This window comes from Bacillus rossius, chromosome 1 (assembly GCF_032445375.1).
Source record: "Bacillus rossius redtenbacheri isolate Brsri chromosome 1, Brsri_v3, whole genome shotgun sequence".
Classification (NCBI taxonomy): domain Eukaryota; kingdom Metazoa; phylum Arthropoda; class Insecta; order Phasmatodea; family Bacillidae; genus Bacillus; species Bacillus rossius.
Genome location: NC_086330.1, coordinates 143,799,956 through 143,822,443, shown reverse-complemented (window position 1 = coordinate 143,822,443; position 22,488 = coordinate 143,799,956). Strand labels below are relative to the sequence as shown.

The 22,488-nt window shown below is 36.5% G+C and overlaps 1 protein-coding gene across 1 annotated transcript in view; it reads right to left on the bottom strand.

The window, feature by feature from the left end:
* Window positions 1-10,460: 10,460 nt before the first annotated feature.
* The window catches only part of LOC134537073 (uncharacterized), a 67,300-nt gene continuing 55,272 nt past the window's right edge, over window positions 10,461-22,488 (bottom strand). The window contains exons 12-16 of the mRNA XM_063377354.1: window positions 22,085-22,258; window positions 19,972-20,126; window positions 16,744-18,725; window positions 13,926-14,176; window positions 10,461-10,545 (exon numbers count right to left, since the gene is read on the bottom strand). Of these exons, the coding sequence (XP_063233424.1) occupies window positions 18,596-18,725; window positions 19,972-20,126; window positions 22,085-22,258 (459 nt within the window). The 3' untranslated portion in view covers window positions 10,461-10,545; window positions 13,926-14,176; window positions 16,744-18,595. The remainder of the gene's footprint in view (window positions 10,546-13,925; window positions 14,177-16,743; window positions 18,726-19,971; window positions 20,127-22,084; window positions 22,259-22,488) is intronic.

Here is a 22,488-nt window from a genome sequence, read left to right as displayed (position 1 = left end):
AATATTTTTATCTCTGGTGTCTATCGTTTTAACACCAACCTCAAGGTCACTTTCGTCATCGTGCCAGTGATTATCACAAGCTTGATCAGGATAATTTATTTTATTACGACGTTTCCATCGTTTTGGTCTCAAACCACCATCACAGTCTTCGCTCTTGCATGCTTTTGGTGCTTCAGCACAGTACTCAATCATGTCAGCCTTAGATGTGTCAGCACAGTCTTCGTTCACGCCAGCTTCTGATGTGTCACCACAGTCTTCAATCATGTCAGCACCACAAACTTGATCAGGATAATTTATTTTATTACGTCGTTTCCATCGTTTCGGTCTCAGACCGCCATCACAGTCTTCGATCTTGCCTGCTTTAGGTGCTTCAGTACAGTACTCAATCAGGTCAGCCTTAGATGTGTCAGCACAGTCTTCGTTCACGCCAGCTTCTGATGTGTCACCACAGTCTTCAATCATGTCAGCACCACAAACTTGATCAGGATAATTAATTTTATTACGTCGTTTCCATCGTTTTGGTCTCAGACCGCCATCACAGTCTTCGATCTTGCCTGCTTTAGGTGCTTCAGTACAGTACTCAATCATGTCAGCCTCAGATGTGTCACCACAATCTTCAATCATGCACGCTTCAGATGATTCATCAAAGTCTTCGACCTTGTAAGCTTCAGATGGTTCTCCATCTTTCTCATTTTCATGGAGACGACTAGATATTGGAGTAAATATATTTTCATTTCTAATGTGGTTACAACTTCCTTCGTTTGTTTTAAATTTTAAATTATTATCTTGATCTAGATCAGTAATTTTAGCATTAGCTTTTTCGCCTTCGTTCCTCTTCCGCGATGTTGTAGCCCAGTCTTCGTTATCTTTATTCATCTTAATTGTACAGGTCTTGTAATGTCTATCCAAGTAATATCTTCTACCAAAGGATTTCTGACACAGACTGCAATGAAATTAATTAATAAAAAATAAAAAAAAATAAAATAAAAAATACATAAACAGATTCTGCTAGCTTGTGAACTTCTCATTGTTGAGCAAAGATATAGTTCTAGTACAAGCCAGAATTTTATGTATTTTTTATTTTATTTTTTTAAATTTTTTATTAATTAATTTTTATTTTTTATTATTATTTTTTCCTGAAATTTTATGATATCAAAGAAAACTTGTGGCGGTTTTCTTCGTGTGCTTCCGATTATTCTTGTCAATATTATGACGGTTTTCTCCGTGTGCTCCTGTTTATTCTTGACAGTATTATGGTGGATTTCTCCGTGTGCTCCTGATTATTCTTGACAATATTTTGATGGATTTCTCCGTGTGCTCCTGATTATTCTTGACAATATTTTGATGGTTTTCACTGGGTGCTTCTGATTATTCCTGACTAGACATCTGATGGTTTTCTCCGAGTGCTTCTGGTTACTGATGAGGAATTTATCTCTGCATGAAGGATTTTTTTACTTAATGAAGCATGTCATTTTTTATTCAAGGTTGCATATAATGAGTGAACTTCTGCTACTCAATCATTACTTGTAATATTTTTATCAGGTTGAAATTAAAAAAAAAAATTATCATTACTCAGTCAAATAATTTCTGAGAAATCTAAGAAGCACTAACAGGATGGAGGAACTTCCTTCTCCTTGGAGTCTAGCGAAGCCATCGTTCTATTTCGATCGTTAGTGAGCATCCCGCATCCCGCATAAAAGAACTAAATATTATTTACCTGCAAGTAACATGTGCGACATCTGTTATTGAAAAGCAGAACTACTTGCAAAAAGTACCTTTGAATGAGATAAATTAATTCTAGCTGATGAAATAATTAAAAAATTCTATTTAAGTAATATATCTAATTTAAAACTCTTAGTTTGCATCTGGCATTAGTCTCGGTAACTAATATGAATTCCGATTTAGGATCTGACGTTGTATCGAAACGTCATCACTGTAGATACTGTAGCAAGGTGTTTACCTTGAGAAAGAATGCTAAACGACATGAGAGAAGCGAGTGTAATTTGGGTCCTTGTCAAAAACCATTTCATTGCAGTCAGTGTCAGAAATCCTTTGGTAGAAGATATTACTTGGATAGACATTACAAGACCTGTACAATTAAGATGAATAAAGATAACGAAGACTGGGCTACAACATCGCGGAAGAGGAACGAAGGCGAAAAAGCTAATGCTAAAATTACTGATCTAGATCAAGATAATAATTTAAAATTTAAAACAAACGAAGGAAGTTGTAACCACATTAGAAATGAAAATATATTTACTCCAATATCTAGTCGTCTCCATGAAAATGAGAAAGATGGAGAACCATCTGAAGCTTACAAGGTCGAAGACTTTGATGAATCATCTGAAGCGTGCATGATTGAAGATTGTGGTGACACATCTGAGGCTGACATGATTGAGTACTGTACTGAAGCACCTAAAGCAGGCAAGATCGAAGACTGTGATGGCGGTCTGAGACCAAAACGATGGAAACGACGTAATAAAATTAATTATCCTGATCAAGTTTGTGGTGCTGACATGATTGAAGACTGTGGTGACACATCAGAAGCTGGCGTGAACGAAGACTGTGCTGACACATCTAAGGCTGACCTGATTGAGTACTGTACTGAAGCACCTAAAGCAGGCAAGATCGAAGACTGTGATGGCGGTCTGAGACCGAAACGATGGAAACGACGTAATAAAATAAATTATCCTGATCAAGTTTGTGGTGCTGACATGATTGAAGACTGTGGTGACACATCAGAAGCTGGCGTGAACGAAGACTGTGCTGACACATCTAAGGCTGACATGATTGAGTACTGTGCTGAAGCACCAAAAGCATGCAAGAGCGAAGACTGTGATGGTGGTTTGAGACCAAAACGATGGAAACGTCGTAATAAAATAAATTATCCTGATCAAGCTTGTGATAATCACTGGCACGATGACGAAAGTGACCTTGAGGTTGGTGTTAAAACGATAGACACCAGAGATAAAAATATTTATTATAAACATGCAAGGATGATGAACGCAGCAGAAGAGTTTGATTATACCTCATGGGAAGATCCTAACATATTTTTGACAGGCTACGACTACTACATGGATCGCTTTGTGCAGGAAACTATTCGAACATTAAAGAAATATCCTTCATACTCAAAACACTGAGGGAAGCTGGCTACATACAATAATGGCTTAAATTAAATGTATGTGTATAAACTTGAAGATAAATTAATATATTTTCTTTCCAAATGATATCTACCATTTATCGAAATCTGATTTCTAAATAAAACTTATAACTTAAAGGTGCAAAATACGTTACCACTGCCAGTCAAAATGTATACTAATAAAGACATGTTAGTAACCATGCCAAGTTCGATAAGAAAAGTAATTGGAATCAGTTGGAATCAATTGAAGATGGAGCTCTTGGAACAATTGGAGCCTTTTGAAGCATTTGGAGCCTTTTGGAGCTGTCGGAGCCATTTGGAGCATTTGGAGCCATTTGGAGCATTTGGAGCTGTCAAGCATTTGGAGGCCGTTTGGAGTAATTAGAGCCTTTTGAAGCATTTGGAACCTTTTGGAGACATTTGGAGCATTTGGAGCCGTTTGGAGCATTTGGAGACATTTGGAGCATTTGGAGCCGTTTGGAGCATTTGGAGCCATTTGGAGATGTGTTAAGCATTTGGTGGTTATTGGAGCATTTGGAGCTTTTTTTTGGAGCTGTTGGAGCATTTGGAGCCTTTTGAAGCATTTGGAGCCATTTGGAGCTGTCAAGCATTTGTAGGTTGTTGGAGCTGTTGGAGCCATTTGAAGGCCGTTTGGAGCATTTGGAGCCATTTGGAGCTAAGAAGTAGTCGATGCATGTCTATGCAGGGCTAAATGTTTATAAGATTGCTGGCTTTCACAAGTGATTCTGTAGTAGGATAGAAATTGTGTAATAAATATTATGTTTGTAAAAGACTTTGAGGTGTTTTATTTCTCGAACCTTACACTTTTCTGGTACTTTTTTAAAATTAAAGTTGATTTGTATCGGCCAGGGATCGAACCAAGGACCTTAGTCGATTTAATCAATCAGTATATAGATTACAAATTTATTAAATGAATTTTGAACTTTTTCACGAATCTCTAGCATTACAATTATGAATTTCCAATATGGTGGTCTTGATGTCTGATAGGATGATGGTAGTAGAGGATTTAAAGTCTCTTTAAGAATTTTGAACATGGTTTATTGAAATTATTATTTTTTATATAAAATTAAATGTTTTGCATCATTCAGGGATCGAACCAAGGACTGGAGCGAATCGAATCAATATGTAAGTTAATGAGTGATTTATTTAATGAATTTTGGATTTTTTCCCGCTTTTCTAGCTACATTATTACATGATTTCAAGATGGCGGTCGAATTTCAAGATGGCGGGGGCACCTCGGTAATAAATGATTACTGCACTGTAGCGGATTAGAATAAAATTATCCAGATGGAAATGTACTCCATAATACAAGTACACACACAAGATGGAGTACTCTGGCAGGTGGTAGCTCCTGGTAGCATGTACTGAACATAAAATGACGGATCCATGATGGTCGACAAGGACAAAGTCAAATTTCAAGGACAAAGTCAAATTTCAATGTCACGGTCAAATTTCAAGGTCAAGGTCAAATTTCAAGGTCAAGGTCAAAGTTCAAGGTCAAGGTCAAAGTTCAAGGTCAAGGTCAAAGTTCAAGGTCAAGGTCAAAGTTCAAGGTCAAGGTCAAAGTTCAAGGTCAAGGTCAAAGTTCAATGTCAACAGTTGAGGACAAAGGTATGGTGAACATAAAATTATACTACATGGTATCGGCACACTCTAGCAGATGAAAACAAGATGACGGTCTCCAGCGGATGAATACAAGATGGCGGACATGATGTCATACCAGTTGATGATATATACCTTGGTACTGGAGGTGGTAGATCAGTCTAGGTAGCTTTCATGGAGGAAGGATCAACCGTTTACTCTCGCCGGGAATCGAACCAAGGACGTACATCGATATAATCAAACAGAATTCAAATACGTTAATTTTTGATGAATTTTGGAATTTTTTTCATTAAAATCGGATAATAAATAAAGATTTCAAAGATGGCGTCTAAATTTCAAGATGGCGACCATAACGATAATTGCAACATTAATATAATCCAAGATGGCGACCGTAACGATTACTGCAACAGTGGTTTTTAATATTTTTTTTAATTCGATCAAATAATTTGTTTAATGATTTTTAAATTTTTTCCCGATTTTCTAACATAAAAATTGCGGATTTTCAAGATGGCGGGCGTAACGATAACTGCAACGGTGACGTCATAATCCATGATGAGGCTTATCTGAGGCTGTAGACATGGATGTTTAAGCCTACATATGGACATTTCTAGCTGCTGGGATTTTTACGGAATAAAACGGGAAATTTTCCCTCGAAACGGGAATTTTCCCCTCTAAAACGGGAAATTTTTTCTTAAAACGGGAAATTTTGAGTCGTTTTGAGTCAATTTTGAGGAATTTTGAGTCAATTTTGAGGAATTTTGAGGAATTTTGAGTCCAAGATGGCCACCGTGACGTCAAAATCCAAGATGGCGGATCGGACACACAACACCACCGCCTGCCGCCTGTCCCAGAAAATCATTCACATACTACTCTGGACTTTTATTGTAGGGTTTTAAAATGATGTGATATTTTATGAAATAAATATTTTAGAGTCAATCATTTTTGCACGGAGAAAGGATTAAACCGAGGACAGCAACCAATAAAGTCAATATATTAAGAGGTATATTTTAAAGATTTTATTGAGCCTTTTTTATTTATAGATTAATAATGACATAATTTCAATAAAGTGGCCATGATGACAGACAAGATGGCGAATGTAACAATCACAATCTGGTAATTGAAAATAATGCACTTTAGTAGGTAAAAACTTTAACCAATATGGCAGCAGCACACTATAGCAGATGGCAACAAAATGCAGATTAAAGATGGCCACAATGATATCATACTGATGGTGGTATACCTTGGTATTAGTGCTGGGGGTTCAGTTTAATTCAAGAAATCAATGAAGTAGGGGCTGTGACATTTTTAATTGAATGACTTTGCTGGGTTCGATTCGAAGACTCCCAAAGTTCTTAAAGTAAGTGCATTTTTTATTATATTTTATTACATTTTAATTTAATTTTTAATGATTTTAGAAAATATTTCCGATATTTTGGATACATATTATAGATATTCAATATGGTGGATGTGGCATCATAAAGCAAAATGACGGATCAAAAATAGCGGAAAGTACTAGAAAACAAAATGGTGGTGGTGGTGGAATCCAAAATGGCAGCCGGGGTCAAGGTCATCCAAAATGGAGGTTGGGTTCAAGGTCATACAAGATGGCCACCGTGACATCACAATGCAGAAAGATGTTTGGCTCATGGTTTCACGGCCTACGTCCTGTGCTCGGATCGGCTATCCCATACTACCTACTTATATAAAATAATTAATGATTGAAAAAATACTCAGAACTGATATATCTCTACACAAAATTGTTAACAAATTACCATGTTAATAAAATACATATTTCATGAAATAGTAGATGGTTCGAAATATAAAAAATATATAAGTATACATAAATGTATATTCTCCAGTATTCATAAACCATTAAAAAAAAAAAAAAAATGTAGTAAAGATTTTCTATAACTATAAAGTTGTTTGTAGAAACTCTGCACAGTATTATGAAAACTTCTTAATATAAATTTTAAAGAACGAGTCTAAAAAATATTATTATTTTAAATTTATAATGGTCCTAATATTTTGGTGGGATCTGTAAATTTTTTTTTTTTTTTTTTGTCATTCCTTGTTGGCTGGTCTATATACAGCGCCGATGTTATCTTCCTGCGCCCAACCTTTGGCCTGTGACGATTCTCTCAACACAAAAATACAAGTATTGTGGGTCCTCTTATTGGATTGCGATGGCCGTGCTACAGTTTTCTCCTTCCATGTGCAGTATCCCTGTTCTTGACACTGCCGGAATAATTCCTCTAGAGGAATGACTTAATTCCGACCGAGAACTCCTAAACCCTATTCTTTAACACTCGTTAGCGGAATTAGGTGTCGGAACGACGTCACAAACTGTTGGAATTCTTCCGTTTCCTCTTTTTCTAACGAAACAGAAATTCCTCTAGAGCTTTGAAAGTTTTTTCCTTCCTAACTTCGATTTGTTTACGGTGGAGGCTCTATTTTGGCTTGAAAATATTTAACAATCGTAAGGAATGTTGGTTAATTTGAGTTAGCTACATTTAAATTTGCAATTTAGTGTAGAGGGCTAAGATAAATTAGGACGGTTACATTTAAATCAAACAATAACTTATTCACCTCGTTATACAGAATGACCATAAAAGAATATCCCAGATATAAAATTTAACAGTATCAACTGTAAGTGTTAGAGTGTTGGTTCAAAGTCACAATTAAAGAGTAACTCAAATAGTTTGAGATAAGTGCATGCGCAAATACTGCTTTGCTGTTTCTGTTTTGCAGTGCGAAAGAATAACTGTTTTAACAATTACCTGAGGTTGAACCTATAAACATTATTTGCCAACAGGATGGAACCAATCCCCAATGGAACCTCTTTGTATGAGAGTGGTTGAACGTCGAAGTCCCTCGGAGTTAGATTGGTCGTAATGGTCGAGACGACATAGATCTTTTTTGTTGGCCTCCACTTTCACCTGGCATAACGCCATGCGATTTATTTTCTTTGGATTCTTTATAAAAGATTGTGTCTACGTTCCGTCGCTACCTAATTATTTGCCAGAATTGAGACACATAATTGAAGAGAATAGCTTCCATTAATTACTCCGGACGTGTTAACAAAAGTGTGGAAAGAATTGGGCTTTAGGTTAGATGTGTGCCTTATACATTAAACATTTGTAAGAAAATCTATGTTAGTTTACCTTCAATTTGATGTACGAGTTGATGTAAATTGTCTGAATTAAACTGTTGTACCATTGAAACTGGGCATTTATTCATGGAAACTCTGTATTATGAGATGTATATTCAAATAAAAAAATATGTGACGTGATAGACCTACTGTTGGTAGGCCTATAGCTGAGTCGTAAGTCATATTTGATTGGCATTTAATTTATACCTAAAGAAATAAGGGGTATTTATGTAAACTCATGTGAGATGGGTTCAAGAATATGTTAATTTCACTGCATATAAAAAATTGCAACACGAGTTTCATTTCATCCTTTTAAATTCGTGTGTTCGTGAGAAATTTCTTGAAAAATAACTAAAATTTAAATTTTTAGGATTTTATGTGTGTTTCTGTTATTGGCAATGTCAATCAGTTTCTAAATATCAACGACAGTTATACTTGAAATATTTCGTTACTCAATATTTTACCCACATAGAAAATATGGACATTTTATGTGTGTAAAAATTTCATACGTATTAGTAATTTTGTTTTGCGATAAGTACTATTACAACATTTCCGTAAAACGTGATTCGTTTTTAACACTAAATATTGCCGAAATGTGTCATGCTTTGATTGTATCATATCTATAGTGGTAGGCTTATATAGGCTATGCACATTTTTCATAAAAGTTTATCTATTGCGGGATTGAAATGCACTCCAAATAATTCCAGGTAAATATAAATTTTGCTTAATTACAATTCAATATTAAAATAAAGTTTATTATTTCTCTACCTTGCAAACCTATTCTACATTCCTGTAATGCAGGTACACACATGTGCAAAATATCCTTGAAAACAACACACACTAATAAAAACTTACACTAGTATTGTTAAATAAACAATGACAGAAAATAATAGTTGCTGAAAGAATATTGTTTAGTAAAAACATAGATTGTTTCCAGAAGCCGCTACTCTATATAATCACATATTTCCTCCCGCAATAATTGCATAATAAGTACATTGTCCATAAAAGTTAAATTGTATAGACTTGTAGTGGTTTTAATAATTCTCAATGACTTTCATAAATGAATTTTTTAACCAACAGACACTGAACAAAAATGTATTTTCACCTGATGCCATACTTCCAAAGAAACTTCTCGTTAATCCGATACTGTTTATTCCGATACAGGCTATAGCAGTTTCAAAAATAAGAATTTGAGCGCACTACCGGACTGGAACTTTCGGATTGTTCCTCTAGATAAATTATTTCGACAGCTTCAAGAATAAGGCACCAGATGCTGAGTGGACTGCTGTTTACCCAGTTACTCATCGTTGGTGTCATTGAATCAGAGTGACTAATTTCTAGCCTTCAGGCTGTAGTTTGAGTCCTACTTCGGGCATCAGTGTTATGTGATTATTGAACTTGAGGTAGATTCCCCACCAAACTTCACGACGTATGTAGGCCCAATCTGTGGTTTAGTTATTTGGGAAAGGGTTAGTAATACCTTAAAATAAAAATAAAATAATCAGTTAACATTATCACTTACCTTCACGCCATTATCCAACATTATTTTTACATACTCCAAGCCTATGCCTGAAGCGGCGCCTGTCACCAAAGCAACCTTTCCTTTCAGATCCATGAGTGCTTCAGTTTTCTGAAACGAGATAAACACACATATTACGCGTGACTAACCAATTATTTCTAAGAGCAGCTTAGACAATCATTTTTGCCACTTTTTTTTTTTTTGTTCTCTCTTATTGCAGCCAATGTTTATTCCTGACTTCTTCAGGGATACAGAAAGTTCATTGATTGAGGTGACAAGGTGTATGTATTTCTGAACAAATCTTTGGTGTGGCTCATAGTTCTTGTACTCACTGAATATAATTATCGAATGGTTAGCCAGGCGCTCTAAGTTAAAAAGAAAAAATTTGGTACATAAGTAATCGATAGTTTAAAGTGTTTTAGTTTGCAAACATTTGTGCACTTTTTTTAATGCAGATGAAAAAAAATTGTTAAACGTTTTTAAAATAGTATTATGATTTGTGTGTTTGTACATATCTACCTTAATCATAGATTCAAATATAATGCAAAGAAAACCTGGTACATTATAGAATAAATAAAATTTAAAAGTTATTTTACAATATATGTTTATTAAGAAATTGTTAAGAAATCTATTATATCGCTTTTTTAAAACACTAAAGAAATTTTCTGACAAACTATTAGTACTTCTTATGAGGTGTTGTATAGTAGGGTGTTGTACAACATAGTCAAACTTAATGTTTTACTTTTAAATTTTACTTTTAATAAAGTTAGTCAAGAATAAAGTTACCTCGAGCAATATGAGGTTCTTATACGGCCTTGTGATGCTTGCAAACGCTTATGATTTTTTTAAATAGCCACAAAGGTTTGCTTAACTGTCATTTTCCTGTTATCAATTCTACCCTTAATACGAGATTTAATGTTGCAGGCTGATATCCAAGCCGAAATGAAATGTGTCTCACACGCGCGCATTATCCAACTAGCAATAGCCGAGCGCGTGGATGCGTGGAAGACAATATGTCGCAGTACACTCACCTACAATTGCGTCTGCGGGCTGACTCTTCGTTGCGAACTCGGCTGATCACGCGCTATTAATGATTCCACTGGAATTCTTCTCAAACTATTAACAATGCAAGTCACGTCCTTGACACTCCTTAGGTACTTAGATATCAACTCTCTCTTATCAGCTTCATAACAATGACAAAAAAAATGTTTTTGAGATAATTTTGTTTACTTTACTCAGAACTTCTCAGGAGAAAGTCTGTTTTTTCTAGTACAACCACGCGCAAAGAAAATTAAATTCTTCGAATTAAAATCCTTAGGGGATAACTGTTAACGGCCTAAGAAAAATTACCACTCAGTTTTTAAAGGTTAACCAAAACCGCATTATTGCTTCAGATAACAAATTTATTGGATAACCTAAGATTGAAATGAATGGTTTTATTTTCAATTTATTTTGAAAGAGACATTCTCTATATGGTATCAGTAATTGGCGATACATCGCTGTAGTCATTTCTTAAACTGTAACATCATTCAACAGGTTGTATGCACCTTAAACTAACACAAGAAAACTGTAATTAGTAATAACTGCACCATTTCTTGTAAACCTTTCCAATCTACGCGTTAATTTAACTCTAGGGTGTATCCTACGTAGTATAAAACCACATGTTATTCTTATGGGACTACGATTTTATGGTGGCTTCTCGTGCCGGCTTACCAATTATAAGGATTCTGCCATTTCCTCAAAATTCCACAAAAATGAATCAAAATTCCTAAAAATTCCTAAAAAACTTCACGATTTCGAGAGAAAAATTCCCGTTTGGAGGGAAAATTTTCCATTTTATTCCTCAAAAATTCAAAAATCCTATATTTTAAATGCCTCAAAAGACCTTTGCCTTTGAAAAAACGAAAATTCCTAAAAGCAGTTTAAGATTCTGTGGAGACAATAAGGGACTTAAGTCATTCGCTATTTGAACCGAACCTCAATTCCTACAGACTCTTTAGAACTATGAACACTAATATTATTTTTGTGCGCCATAAAATCACTAGAAGACGATTAAAGCAAATCATAGTTGTAAGGTAGTACAGGAATGGATGCGCCGTGCCACCTACTGAATTTGCATTTCTGGCCACTGAATAGACATGCTTACCTTGCCACCGACTGGAAGAGATTGCCTGACCAACAGACTGGACGTGCGTGTCTTGTCAAACGACTTATGTGCATGGTCACTAACTTGACAAGAATAGCTTACATCAAGACGTGCCTGAACGTGCTACAGACTGGATGTGCCAAATCACCAACTGGACGTGTCTAGCCAACAACTGGATGTGCCTGACCACCAACATGATGTCTTAGCCTGACCACAAACTGAAAGTGCCTAACCGCCAACTGGTCGTGTCTGGCTAATCGACTGTCATGTGGAGATGTGCTGAAAACACATGTCAAGGCATGCAAAGGACTCGCTTCGCTTTCTAAGAAGACTTTACAAATCTAGTAAAGCTAGTAATGATTTTGTTTTTGCTCTTGTGGTAGTAAATAGAAATTATGTAATACATTTTTTTAATATTGTTTTTTTTCTCAAACTTGTCATTTTTTGGTAATTTTTAACTAAATCATCATTTAGCATCAGTCAAGGATCAAACAAAGGATGCAAATCGACCGAGACAATCATAATTTTAATAAGCGATTTTATATTATTTTTAGAATTTATCCCGAATTTCTAGGTTAATTATTACGGATTTCCAAGACGGTGGTAATTATGTCATCATCGGTTTACTGGAAGCTGGAAGATGAAAAATTTAAGTCACCCTATTAAATACCTTATATTAATTTTTTTTCATCAGTCAAGGATAGAACTCAGGACAGGAATCGATCGAATCACTCAGTAAATTAATAAGCAATTTTTTTTATTATTTTTATAATCTTTCCCGAATTTCTAGTTTAATTATTACAAATATCTAAGATGGCGGCCAAGACGTCCGACAAGATGACGGATGTCAAGACAGTTAACTGTATGGTGATACTGCACTCTAGCGGGTAAAATCTAAACTAATTTGTCGGTAGCACACTCTAACAGACGAAAACAAGATGGGGACATCCACCAGACCAAAACAAGCCGGCTGACTTAAGATGGCTGCCATTACGTCATACTGACTGAACGCAAAATCTTCCTTGGCATTAGTGTCGGGAGGTAGGTCTGCCGGTGGCTTACGTGGGGGAAGGATCCTTCGCCATTTGTGAACGATTGTCCTCGCCGGGTTCGAACCGAAGACTCCATGACATAAGTACGGTTTTTATTAAAATTTAATAAAGAATTTTTTTTTATGAATTTTAATATTTTTCCCGATTTTCTAGCTTAAAAATTACTGACTTCAAATATGACGGCCATCGAAAAGTGCCACGGTGACGGTCAAGGTCATGGTCAAGGTCATGACGTCTGTGGTTTAAGGTGGCTAGCTTTAAGGCGACTCAAGCCACATTTAGGAATTGTCGTGTTTTTAAAGGCAAAAGTCTTTTGAAGCATTTAAAATTTCGAATTCTTGAATACTTGAGGAATAAAACGGGAAATTTTCTTTCAAAAAAGGAAATTTTCCCTCGGAATAGTGAAATTTTGAGGATTTTTGAGCAATTTTGAGAAAATTTGACACCAAAAATGGCCGAATCGTTATGACTGGCAAGCCGCCACAAAATCGTAGTCCCATAACAATAACATGGGGCCAGCCTTCTACCTTTTATAATATCTACCATGTAAACAGCTTACTGAGTAACGAGTAAGTGATACAATTTTTTTTTGATATTTTCTTCCAGTAATATTATTTTCAGTAGGTAACTTTAATGAAACCTTTTTCGTGACAAGTTTTTCAGTGTTAGGAGAACTTTCCTATTTCAACGTTATACAGACGCTAAGATTCCATCCTTTCATGGAACAGAAATGTTCACGTAAAATTAGAGATATTTGTTAATTGTTTCAATTATTTGGAAAAAAAAAAAACTGTATCACTACAAAATAGAGTTCGCAGTAATACTGGGCTTGGATTCTTACCCAGGCATTTATGTTTTGTGTTGTACAAGTACCTTCAATAGTTAAAGTAATTTGTAAACCATTCCCTGAATAGCTTTCCAGATTGTACATAAAATAAGCATAATAAAACAAAATAATCTCAAATTATTGAATATTCGATTATTTTTTCCCATTTTTAAACTAATTTGGTTGAATTAAACACCAATAAAAACATTTCGTAATAAATAGTAGGCCTATTGAGTTAAATAAAGTATTTCATACATGCAAAAATAACCGTGTTGTACAAAGCTATATCTTTCTTGTCGCATAACAAAATATTCCTTGGCAGCTGGTTTCAAAAGAAATCTTTTGTAAAAGTATAGTAATTTTTTTTTTCTGTGATGTCAGTGATCCTGGTCACAAGAGCGCATGCGATCTAGGATTAAGATGACAGTTTGGAATCGGGGTAATCAGTCCCGACGACCGAGCGTTTTCTTACCTCGTCGCGGGAACGGGATGTTGAACGTCCGCTCCGTGCGGCTGCTGGTGCGTGACTAAGCGCGCTCGGGTCCACAGTGCGTCCGTGCCGCGTTGGGTCACCCGGGCCTTTTCATTCTGACGCGTACACAGCTCGTGGTCGGGCACATGAGCGAGTGCGCAGCAGGCCATGTGCACGACTGCGCACGCGGCTGGTGCGAAGTCGGTTTACTGCTAGTTTCAGCCAATGAAATTCATGGATGTATCCGACATCTGTAGGTAGCGTAAGTAACTATATTTACTACGTACCAAATGATTATCCCGTGACATCTGACCAGCAATTTGTTGGCATAGGTTTTCAATATATAAATAAATAAGGGTTATATGTATTATTGAGTTAAACATCCTAGCCACGGCACGTTGTTTTATTTACAATTATGGCTAGTGACTTATATGTAATAGAATTCATTAATTTTTAAGGCATGAATTACACCTGAGTATTGTAATGTCTCGACGATTTCTTGCAATAGTATGATTGATAAATATAAAAAGTTCTCTAGTCCCGACAAAATGGCTTCCAACTCTACTCTCATTAGTTGTTGCGCCATGCGTCCGTAAGATAAATAAAATATATTGTTTTCCCTCCTATGCACACGACCTGTCTCTCATGCACACGATCATCCTATGCGCTATTGTGAATCACTAGGTTCGAAAACATGGCGGTGCGCTTGACCTACTGTTACAGTTGTTACTGTTATTGTTTCAATTGTAAATACAGCCGCCACTCCAGTGTTTCAGGGGCACTACGCAACCCGCGTTAACCTCATAAGATTCAATGCTATTTTCATTTTGCTTATAATTTATTAACTAATATAGATTTCGAAATGATGCTTGCTTGATATGTAAGACAACGATGCTCTTATCAAAGCCCCTTTCTTCAAAAATGTGCATAAATTATGGTTCAAACCTAGACAATACACTTATGCATATTAGTAAAGATTAGTATAAAACCATAATTTATGCACGTTTTTGAAGAAAGAGGCTTTGATAAGAGCATCGTTGTCTTAACATATCAAGCAAGCATCATTTCGAAATCTATATTAGTTAATTAGTTATATGCAGAATGAAAATAGCATTGAATCTTATGATGTTAACGCGGGTTGCATAGTGCCCCTGAAACACTGGAGTGGCCTCTTAACCCTCGGTATACGGCTTTTGGTAGGAGTAATTTCGTGAAAATGGAACAGTTTTCGAATAAACGGAAATGTGTAAACACGGTGCTGCAATCTGTGGAAGTCTCAAAAATATCGGAAAGACCACGTGATTCATCCTTATATTTTTCTTTCTTGAACATCGCAGAATTAACACCACGCATAGGTATTCAAAAATCAAACTTCATTATTTACAACTTTCCTTTGAATAATCTGTTATAATTCATTGTCATAAAAATAAATAATAACAACATAAAAACATTACGTTAGAACCATGGCATTATAATAAATTTTGACAACCCTTCGTAACATTGAAATGTAGAGATAACGCAGCGTTCATCATACTGTAGAGAAACAACAATTGTTAGCCTACATATATTCAACGCCAAGAAAAATAGAAATAAAAATCGTTATGAAATTTGTAGGTACTGTACAATCTTAAATGTTATAACCTCAATAAATTTAAGGCGTGCTTGTAGGAAGTTTTTAATAGAATAATTTCTTTTGTTTAAGTAAAAACAAATATAGATACATAGGCTTAGTGTTAAAAAATGTGTTTTAAAATGTTTCATGTTAATGTTTTAGTAATGCCATAGAAGTATAACTTCTATGTGCAGCTAAGTATAGACTCACTTTTTATTTTCCTTGTCCGTGTAGTTTTCTGTCAAAAAATTTCACATTCATTGGAGAAGGAAAAATAAAAAAAAGAATTGTAATTAGCGTGTGATTAAAAATTGCTTGTCAATATCATTTCGATTTTAATTGAGTTTTAACAATTTTTTTTCAATCTTTTGTAAATTTTATGTTTCATATTGTTACGGCCGTCGACTTACTCTTATCTGTGTCGACCGTAAAGATGGAAATGAAGGGAATATGTACATGAAAGTTGATAATGAAATGAATCGTGAAGGATGAAGGGAAAGGGAATGGAAGTGAATCTACCGGGATCGTATGTGTTCCTGATATCGTGACGGCCCTGTCATGAGTATCAGGTTCTGGGGGCGGTTCCACCACTCGGGTTTTTCCTTTAAGTCCTTAAGGTAGGGTTTGAAAAACATTTCAAATAAAGAGGTTAAGGATGAACGTTCCCACAAGAACACGTTTATTTCAGAAGTGTCAACTAACAGTTTATTCAACACATATTCAATTCTCTACTTTCTGGGTCTTAAAAAGTACAATTTATAACCTTATATTAATAACACATAATTACTGAACCATAGTCGTTCCTATCAGGGATACTGTCGTTAATAAATGAACCGTGCTGTCGGCCATTTCCTAGAGCTTATTCTTAACCTCATTTGTCTCGTGATTCTTATGTGCCTTTCCTTTGTTACCAACTGTTGCAGACTAATTTATCCCAAGTTACGTGATGGTTTACTTTAAATTAATACCCAGAACAAATCCCTATCTATAATTGACAGAGTATTTATTATTCGAATTCTATTAATTAAATTGACCGGTTTACAGTGTTAAGATTATTAATGATGTCGACTAAGTGATTGTTAAAGTGAGTATTTTTAGTTTTGAAATGAGAGAGAGAGATACCAACTGTTACAAGCTACATGAGCCTAAGGCTGTTGTGCTGCTGTCTAGTGTTGAACCATCGTCGCATCGTGGCTGGTCACTCACCAATCGTCGTCCTGGCGGCGGAGTAGCGTGGCTTCCCACTGACTCTGTGCTGTGACTCTCCCTTCTCGAATAAATTTTCCCGGTATAAGAATCTCCTCCTGACCCTGTTTGTGTCTGTTGTTAATAACATAAACAGTTCCTCTTCGGCGCCGCTCCTGATGTCATTACACACTCCCCCTCCTTCCCTTTTCTGTGCACATGGCCGAGTTTCGCTGCGCTGTGACCAAGGTCGCGCCAGCTGAGCGCGAGTGGCAACCAAACCTGTTTGTTTCCGCGGCCGTGTTATGCTATCGTTCGCAAACATTGTTTCCGCAACTCTCGCTTCACCTGTCCTTCAATGTTTCCTGCTGTGTTTTGTCATTTCCTCATCGTGTCCCGCCGGTCCTGATTGTCTGGCTAGTTATTCTTTATTATATAAAAAAAGCTTTCACTGGTATCCTACAGTATTTTATGCCATTACAATATAATTACTTTATTTCAACGGCAATTTATCGTTGGCATTTATAAAACTAACCGAACTATAATTTATTACGAGAGAATATCGATATTTCTTAAGATAAATTTTAGTTTCAGGTTGGTTTGAAACATTTTTCTTTTCGGTTGGCTATTCCATACCCAAAAGTCTCTCCGGTAAGCGCCCTAAAACACTAGGGTCCTGCATAAGTGCACAGCCCAGGGCGTCCAAAAAGTGTTGTACCACCTCTGGTGTCATGTGACTTGCCTCAGATTCAGCAGTTCCCAACTGTCACTAGCAAATCATCGCATGATGATGTTGTTTACATACACTCTCGACGGAGCAACAGCGGCGGAAGGCTATCTTGTCCATTGGTTATACTTTTAAGAACTGCCAAATTCGAGCCAGGCTACATGACAATGTCCATAGCCTGTTTGTACCTGAAGATGGGAACATATCTCAGTTTTCGAAACGTCGCAACGGTTTTGTCTTAAGAAACCTACTGTGTTCGTCTGTCAGGGGCAGATCCAACTTTGGATTTGGGAGGGGCTTTTCTTTTTTGTGGGTTATCTAAATTTTTTGTGGGGGACGGGTGTGTCCGGGAAATTTGGGTGGTCGATATGGAATACTTCCCAGTTAAATGGAGAGTCAGAGATTTGGAAAAATAAATGATTAATTTGGCTGTTTTAACCAAATTCTGATGTATTGAAAATACATTTTTAGTTATGGGGACTATTTGGGAGGAGCTATTGTCCCCATCGCCCCTCCCACATGACTACCACTTTCACCTCTGCTGTCTTCGTGGTGCTATCAGAATGCCTTTTTAATTCCATCGCTGGGTTCACAAGCCCGATGCTACAGTCTCTTGTGTTTGGTATCGTCGTTGGGTTCCACTGTCTGTTGCAACGTTGTCCAATATTGTTGTTTGCATTTTCTGTTTTTGTTGCAACAAAAATATTTGTTGTTCAGCTTGTCAGCCCACTGATTTTGGGTAGGACTTCCACCCCTGCAAATACTGTTGGCACGGTGATACACCAAACTCATCCCGCAGGCGGCATTTAAGGTCATCTGCAGGCGTACAAAAACCCTATGCTGTGATATCGTGGCTACCTAAACATAGTTTAGTTGTGCCGAGTAACGATGCTCATTGATAACATTCGATAGTATGCTATACCAAAATAATAAATGTGATTACCAAACTGGTTTGTAAGCATGCAAGTACTCATAATCTGACTAATGGTTGATGATTTTGTTTTATAATAAAACTCTGAAATTACAATAGGAATTTTATTAGAAAGCAATCAAATAGCAGATAAGGAACATAATATATTCTTTAGCTGTGGCATCATCAGTTATGTAAGGCATTTCCTCCGTAAGTTTCTCCATTTAAGTGTAATTTTAAATTTTTAAAGTTTTGTAGTGTGGGAATTTTATCTCATATACAGGCTTGCCACCTTCAGCGATCCATACGCTTCCACTTTTAGCGTTCTTCAGAATTTCCAGCAAAGCAGTGGCGACGAATTCCGGCCTGAAAATTGCATTCAAAACTTAATTAATTGCGTGACATATTTAACATTAGTTTTAGCTCAAGGGTCAAAACAAAACCCAAAAAAAATCTTCTAATTTGGTGTATTAACAACTTATAAGCAAAAGATAAAATTAAAATGTTATTTTGGTTGATTCACAGTAAGGTAAAGGGCAATAAATATAAATAAAATATTTTAAAGGTAAGTGAAAACAAAAACAACCATTCACAAAATGGAACAGATGTTTTGTTCAAAAAAAATTAACAAACAGCCCCAATGCCTTTAGTGTGGATAAACCTAATTTCTTCCTAACTACATTTTAAAGATGATTTTCACGTCCTATTCTTAACCCAAACTTGTGCAGTGGGAGGGTTAGGGATTAGCAGCTTTTCAGCTAACGAGCCAACTAATTCTAAAAACACCCTTTCTCGAGTTGCGACTATTATCTTAAAACTTCAGATCTATCAGTCAAGTATGCTGGCTTCGATACCACTTTTTTTTTTTAACCCTTTAGTAATTTTTTTAATTAACGAGCCGTACTACCCCATTTAACTACTTGTTATAAACAAACAAATTTACATGAATTTCGTTATATTTGACAAAACTAAAACTTGTGACTTTTGTGAACCAACATGTACAGTACACTGTAATTTTTTTTTGTAAATGGAATATAAATATTTAAGAGAAATTACAGATATTTGTAAATTAGTACATTTATATGAAAACAACTGTAGCACTACAAAAAAGTGTTCACAGTAATTCTGGGTTCGGATTCTTACCCGGGCTTTTATGCTTTGTGTTCTCCCAGTATCTTCAATAGTTAAAGTTATTTGTAAATCATGCCCTGAATATCTTTACAGTATTAACTGCGACATTAATAGGCATAGTAAAAACCAAATAACGTCAAATTGTTGAATATTCGTTTACCTTTTCCATGGTTTAAAAATATTATGCTTGAATGTATCATACATAAAACATAAAATTATGAACCATATTTCATAAGAAATTCTCAGTATTATCTCAGAGAAAGTAATTTAAAATATTTGCAAAAATAACCATATTCATGTGTTGCACATATTTCTTGTAGTATTACAAAGTATTTCTTGGCGATTTGTATCTCCAAAGGAATCTTTTGTAAAAGTACAGAATTTTTTTTTCTGTGTACAGATGCAACCCGCGACTCACACGGCATCCGGATCTAGAACACCTCGCTGCGGAGGTAGGCCCACACACCGCCGGTTCACTCACTTCTGGGTCGGTATCTTGCGCAGTGACGTCGACAGCTCGTCCGCCCACGCCTTGTCCAGCAGGTAACGAGGCGATTCGCTGATGAGCGGCGTGTCGGTCACGCCCGGGCACAGGGTCAGCACGCGGACTCCAGTCCTGTCCTCGTGGAACGGAGCCTGGAAACAAAAACCAAACGAACATAACTCACACGTCCAGTCTTGCCGTGGTGTGTATAAAAAGCTATGTGTGATCTTGCCAAGAGCCAAACGCAAACTATGTGCACTCTTGCCTAGAAGTCAATAAAACTATTTGCAATATTACTTAAGTGTCAACTAGACTATGTGCAATCGTGTCAAGCAGTCAATAAATACTACGTTCATTCTGACCAAGAAGTCAACTGCGTGCAGTCTTGTCTGGCAGTCAATGACATCATTTCCTTGGATTCATTAAGGCTATGGAAATCTTGTCAATCAGTCAATATATTATGCTATGTTCACTCTGGCCAAGAAGTCAAAAAACTATGTACAATCTTGCCTAGGAGTCAATAAAACTATGTTCTAAGCTATTCAGTACTGGAGCACTTAGTTCAAATCATTTATCATATTTTAGACGCATCGAAAATAACAAAATATTTAATCGATCCTTTTTGCAGTATTCGCGAACATAAAGATGTTATGCACATTAAGTTTTTTAAATGTCCCAGAAGTTTATAGAAGCTTCCAAAATAAATGCAGAAGAAATAGGTCCTTCCAAATCTACCAACGCCTGTAGGCTGTGCCAAAAGTTAATTTTTATTTAAATTTAAACACTTTTTATTTTGTTATTTGGGGATAACAAATTTTTGGTCGGGCTACACCTAGGCGGAGAGAGTAACACTCGCAGAAGTAACACGGCACTTGATGTGACACTCATAGGGACTTGTAGTAGCTGAACACAGCATTACATGAGGCTACTAAATGGCACATTGAAGTGAAGTTCAAGTAGGAGGAACAAACGCTCTCGATTAAAGTCATAGTTTGACATTCAATATCCACCATCCTCACGAAAGGCTGGCCATCGGGCACTACACTACCGTTCTTTGGATCTGTAACATATTTACCTAAGAATGATCATGGACCAAATAATATTGATTGATTTTCCTTGGATTACCCTGGTAGTGTGTCAGTTTAAATGTCACAATCTACATTCTGTTCACATAGCATGGGGTTTGCCAACTTGTAAGAAGTGAGAATCAATTAAAAATTTTAAAATTTAGCTCACCCATATGCCATTTAATGTTAATTACATATAAAGGAAAAAAAACACATTCCTTACCTCCTCCTTTTTTATCCTAAAATAAAACTTTTTGTTAGAGATAGAAATTTCGTACAATAAAGTTAGTATTATATCAGCAAATGCCAGAACAATTCTTAAAGTAAAATTATCAAAAATAAATTTTTTCAAGAATACATTTCTTCATTTGATGTTGAGTACAGTTTCTTTTCTTTTTTACTTGAGCTTAATGCCTCTTCGACGACGAGTTCATAACAGACATCAACGCACAAATATACACAACAGAAGGAATCAACCATAAAATTCTATTTTAAATCTCAATGTTCTGACCAGAATTCTAACCAAAGTACTATGTCCTCACCACCCCAGTCCATCATTCGATGCGTTCGTTGAATGGTTTTTCAGTGGGTCAGATCGATTTAGTATTAAGGACAGTAACAAATTTCAGTCGCAACTGTTGCCTATTGTATTCGACCGTGCGTTGTCCACATTATATGTTTAGTATCATCGTTTGGCTCGCCTGTTTTTCTCTGCGATGACCAAGGTCATTTGTTGTCTATATGTGTGCGCCTGCGCTGTAACATTTTCTTTGTAAATTCATTCCCCTGAATTTTTTGTGTTGTTTATGTGATTATAACTTTTGTCATCGGCTTATTTTGGCTGGTTTTCTGCGCGTTTGTTTATTCATCTTTCTTCTTCCATTATTAAGGTGTCTTATGACATGCAGTGAAACCAGAAATGGTGTATGTCTAAAATAAAACAACCTAAAGTGTCAGAGATGGCCCGCGGTAAAAAGGGGCTTGGTCACAGCTGGACCTGGAGAGTTGTGTATGTGCATCTTGATGCGGAATGTGCGACTCACCCCTATGGACTGGCTGAAGCCGATGACGGCCCTCTTGGTCCCAGCGTAGACGGGGAGGATCTTCACTGGGGCGATCCCTGCGACGGACGCGATGTTGACCACGACGCCTCCCTCGCCTCCCTTGTCCTTGCCCACGAGGTCGAGCGCCAAGAAGGTGCTCCTCACCAGCGCCGTCTGCGGTCGAGACACCACAGACGCAACTGCGTCACACGCAACGTTGTACTCACCACAGACCCAGCACCATGCCTGAAACTTAAAATAAAAATTATTTGTGTCCTTAACACAGCTACACTCTTGAACGTGGGCTATCGTCACCAAAGTCACAAACCACTTACTGGCTTCTGGGCTGAGACCACATGCTTGAAAATGATGGTGTATCCGAGGTATGGAAATTTCTTGATGCG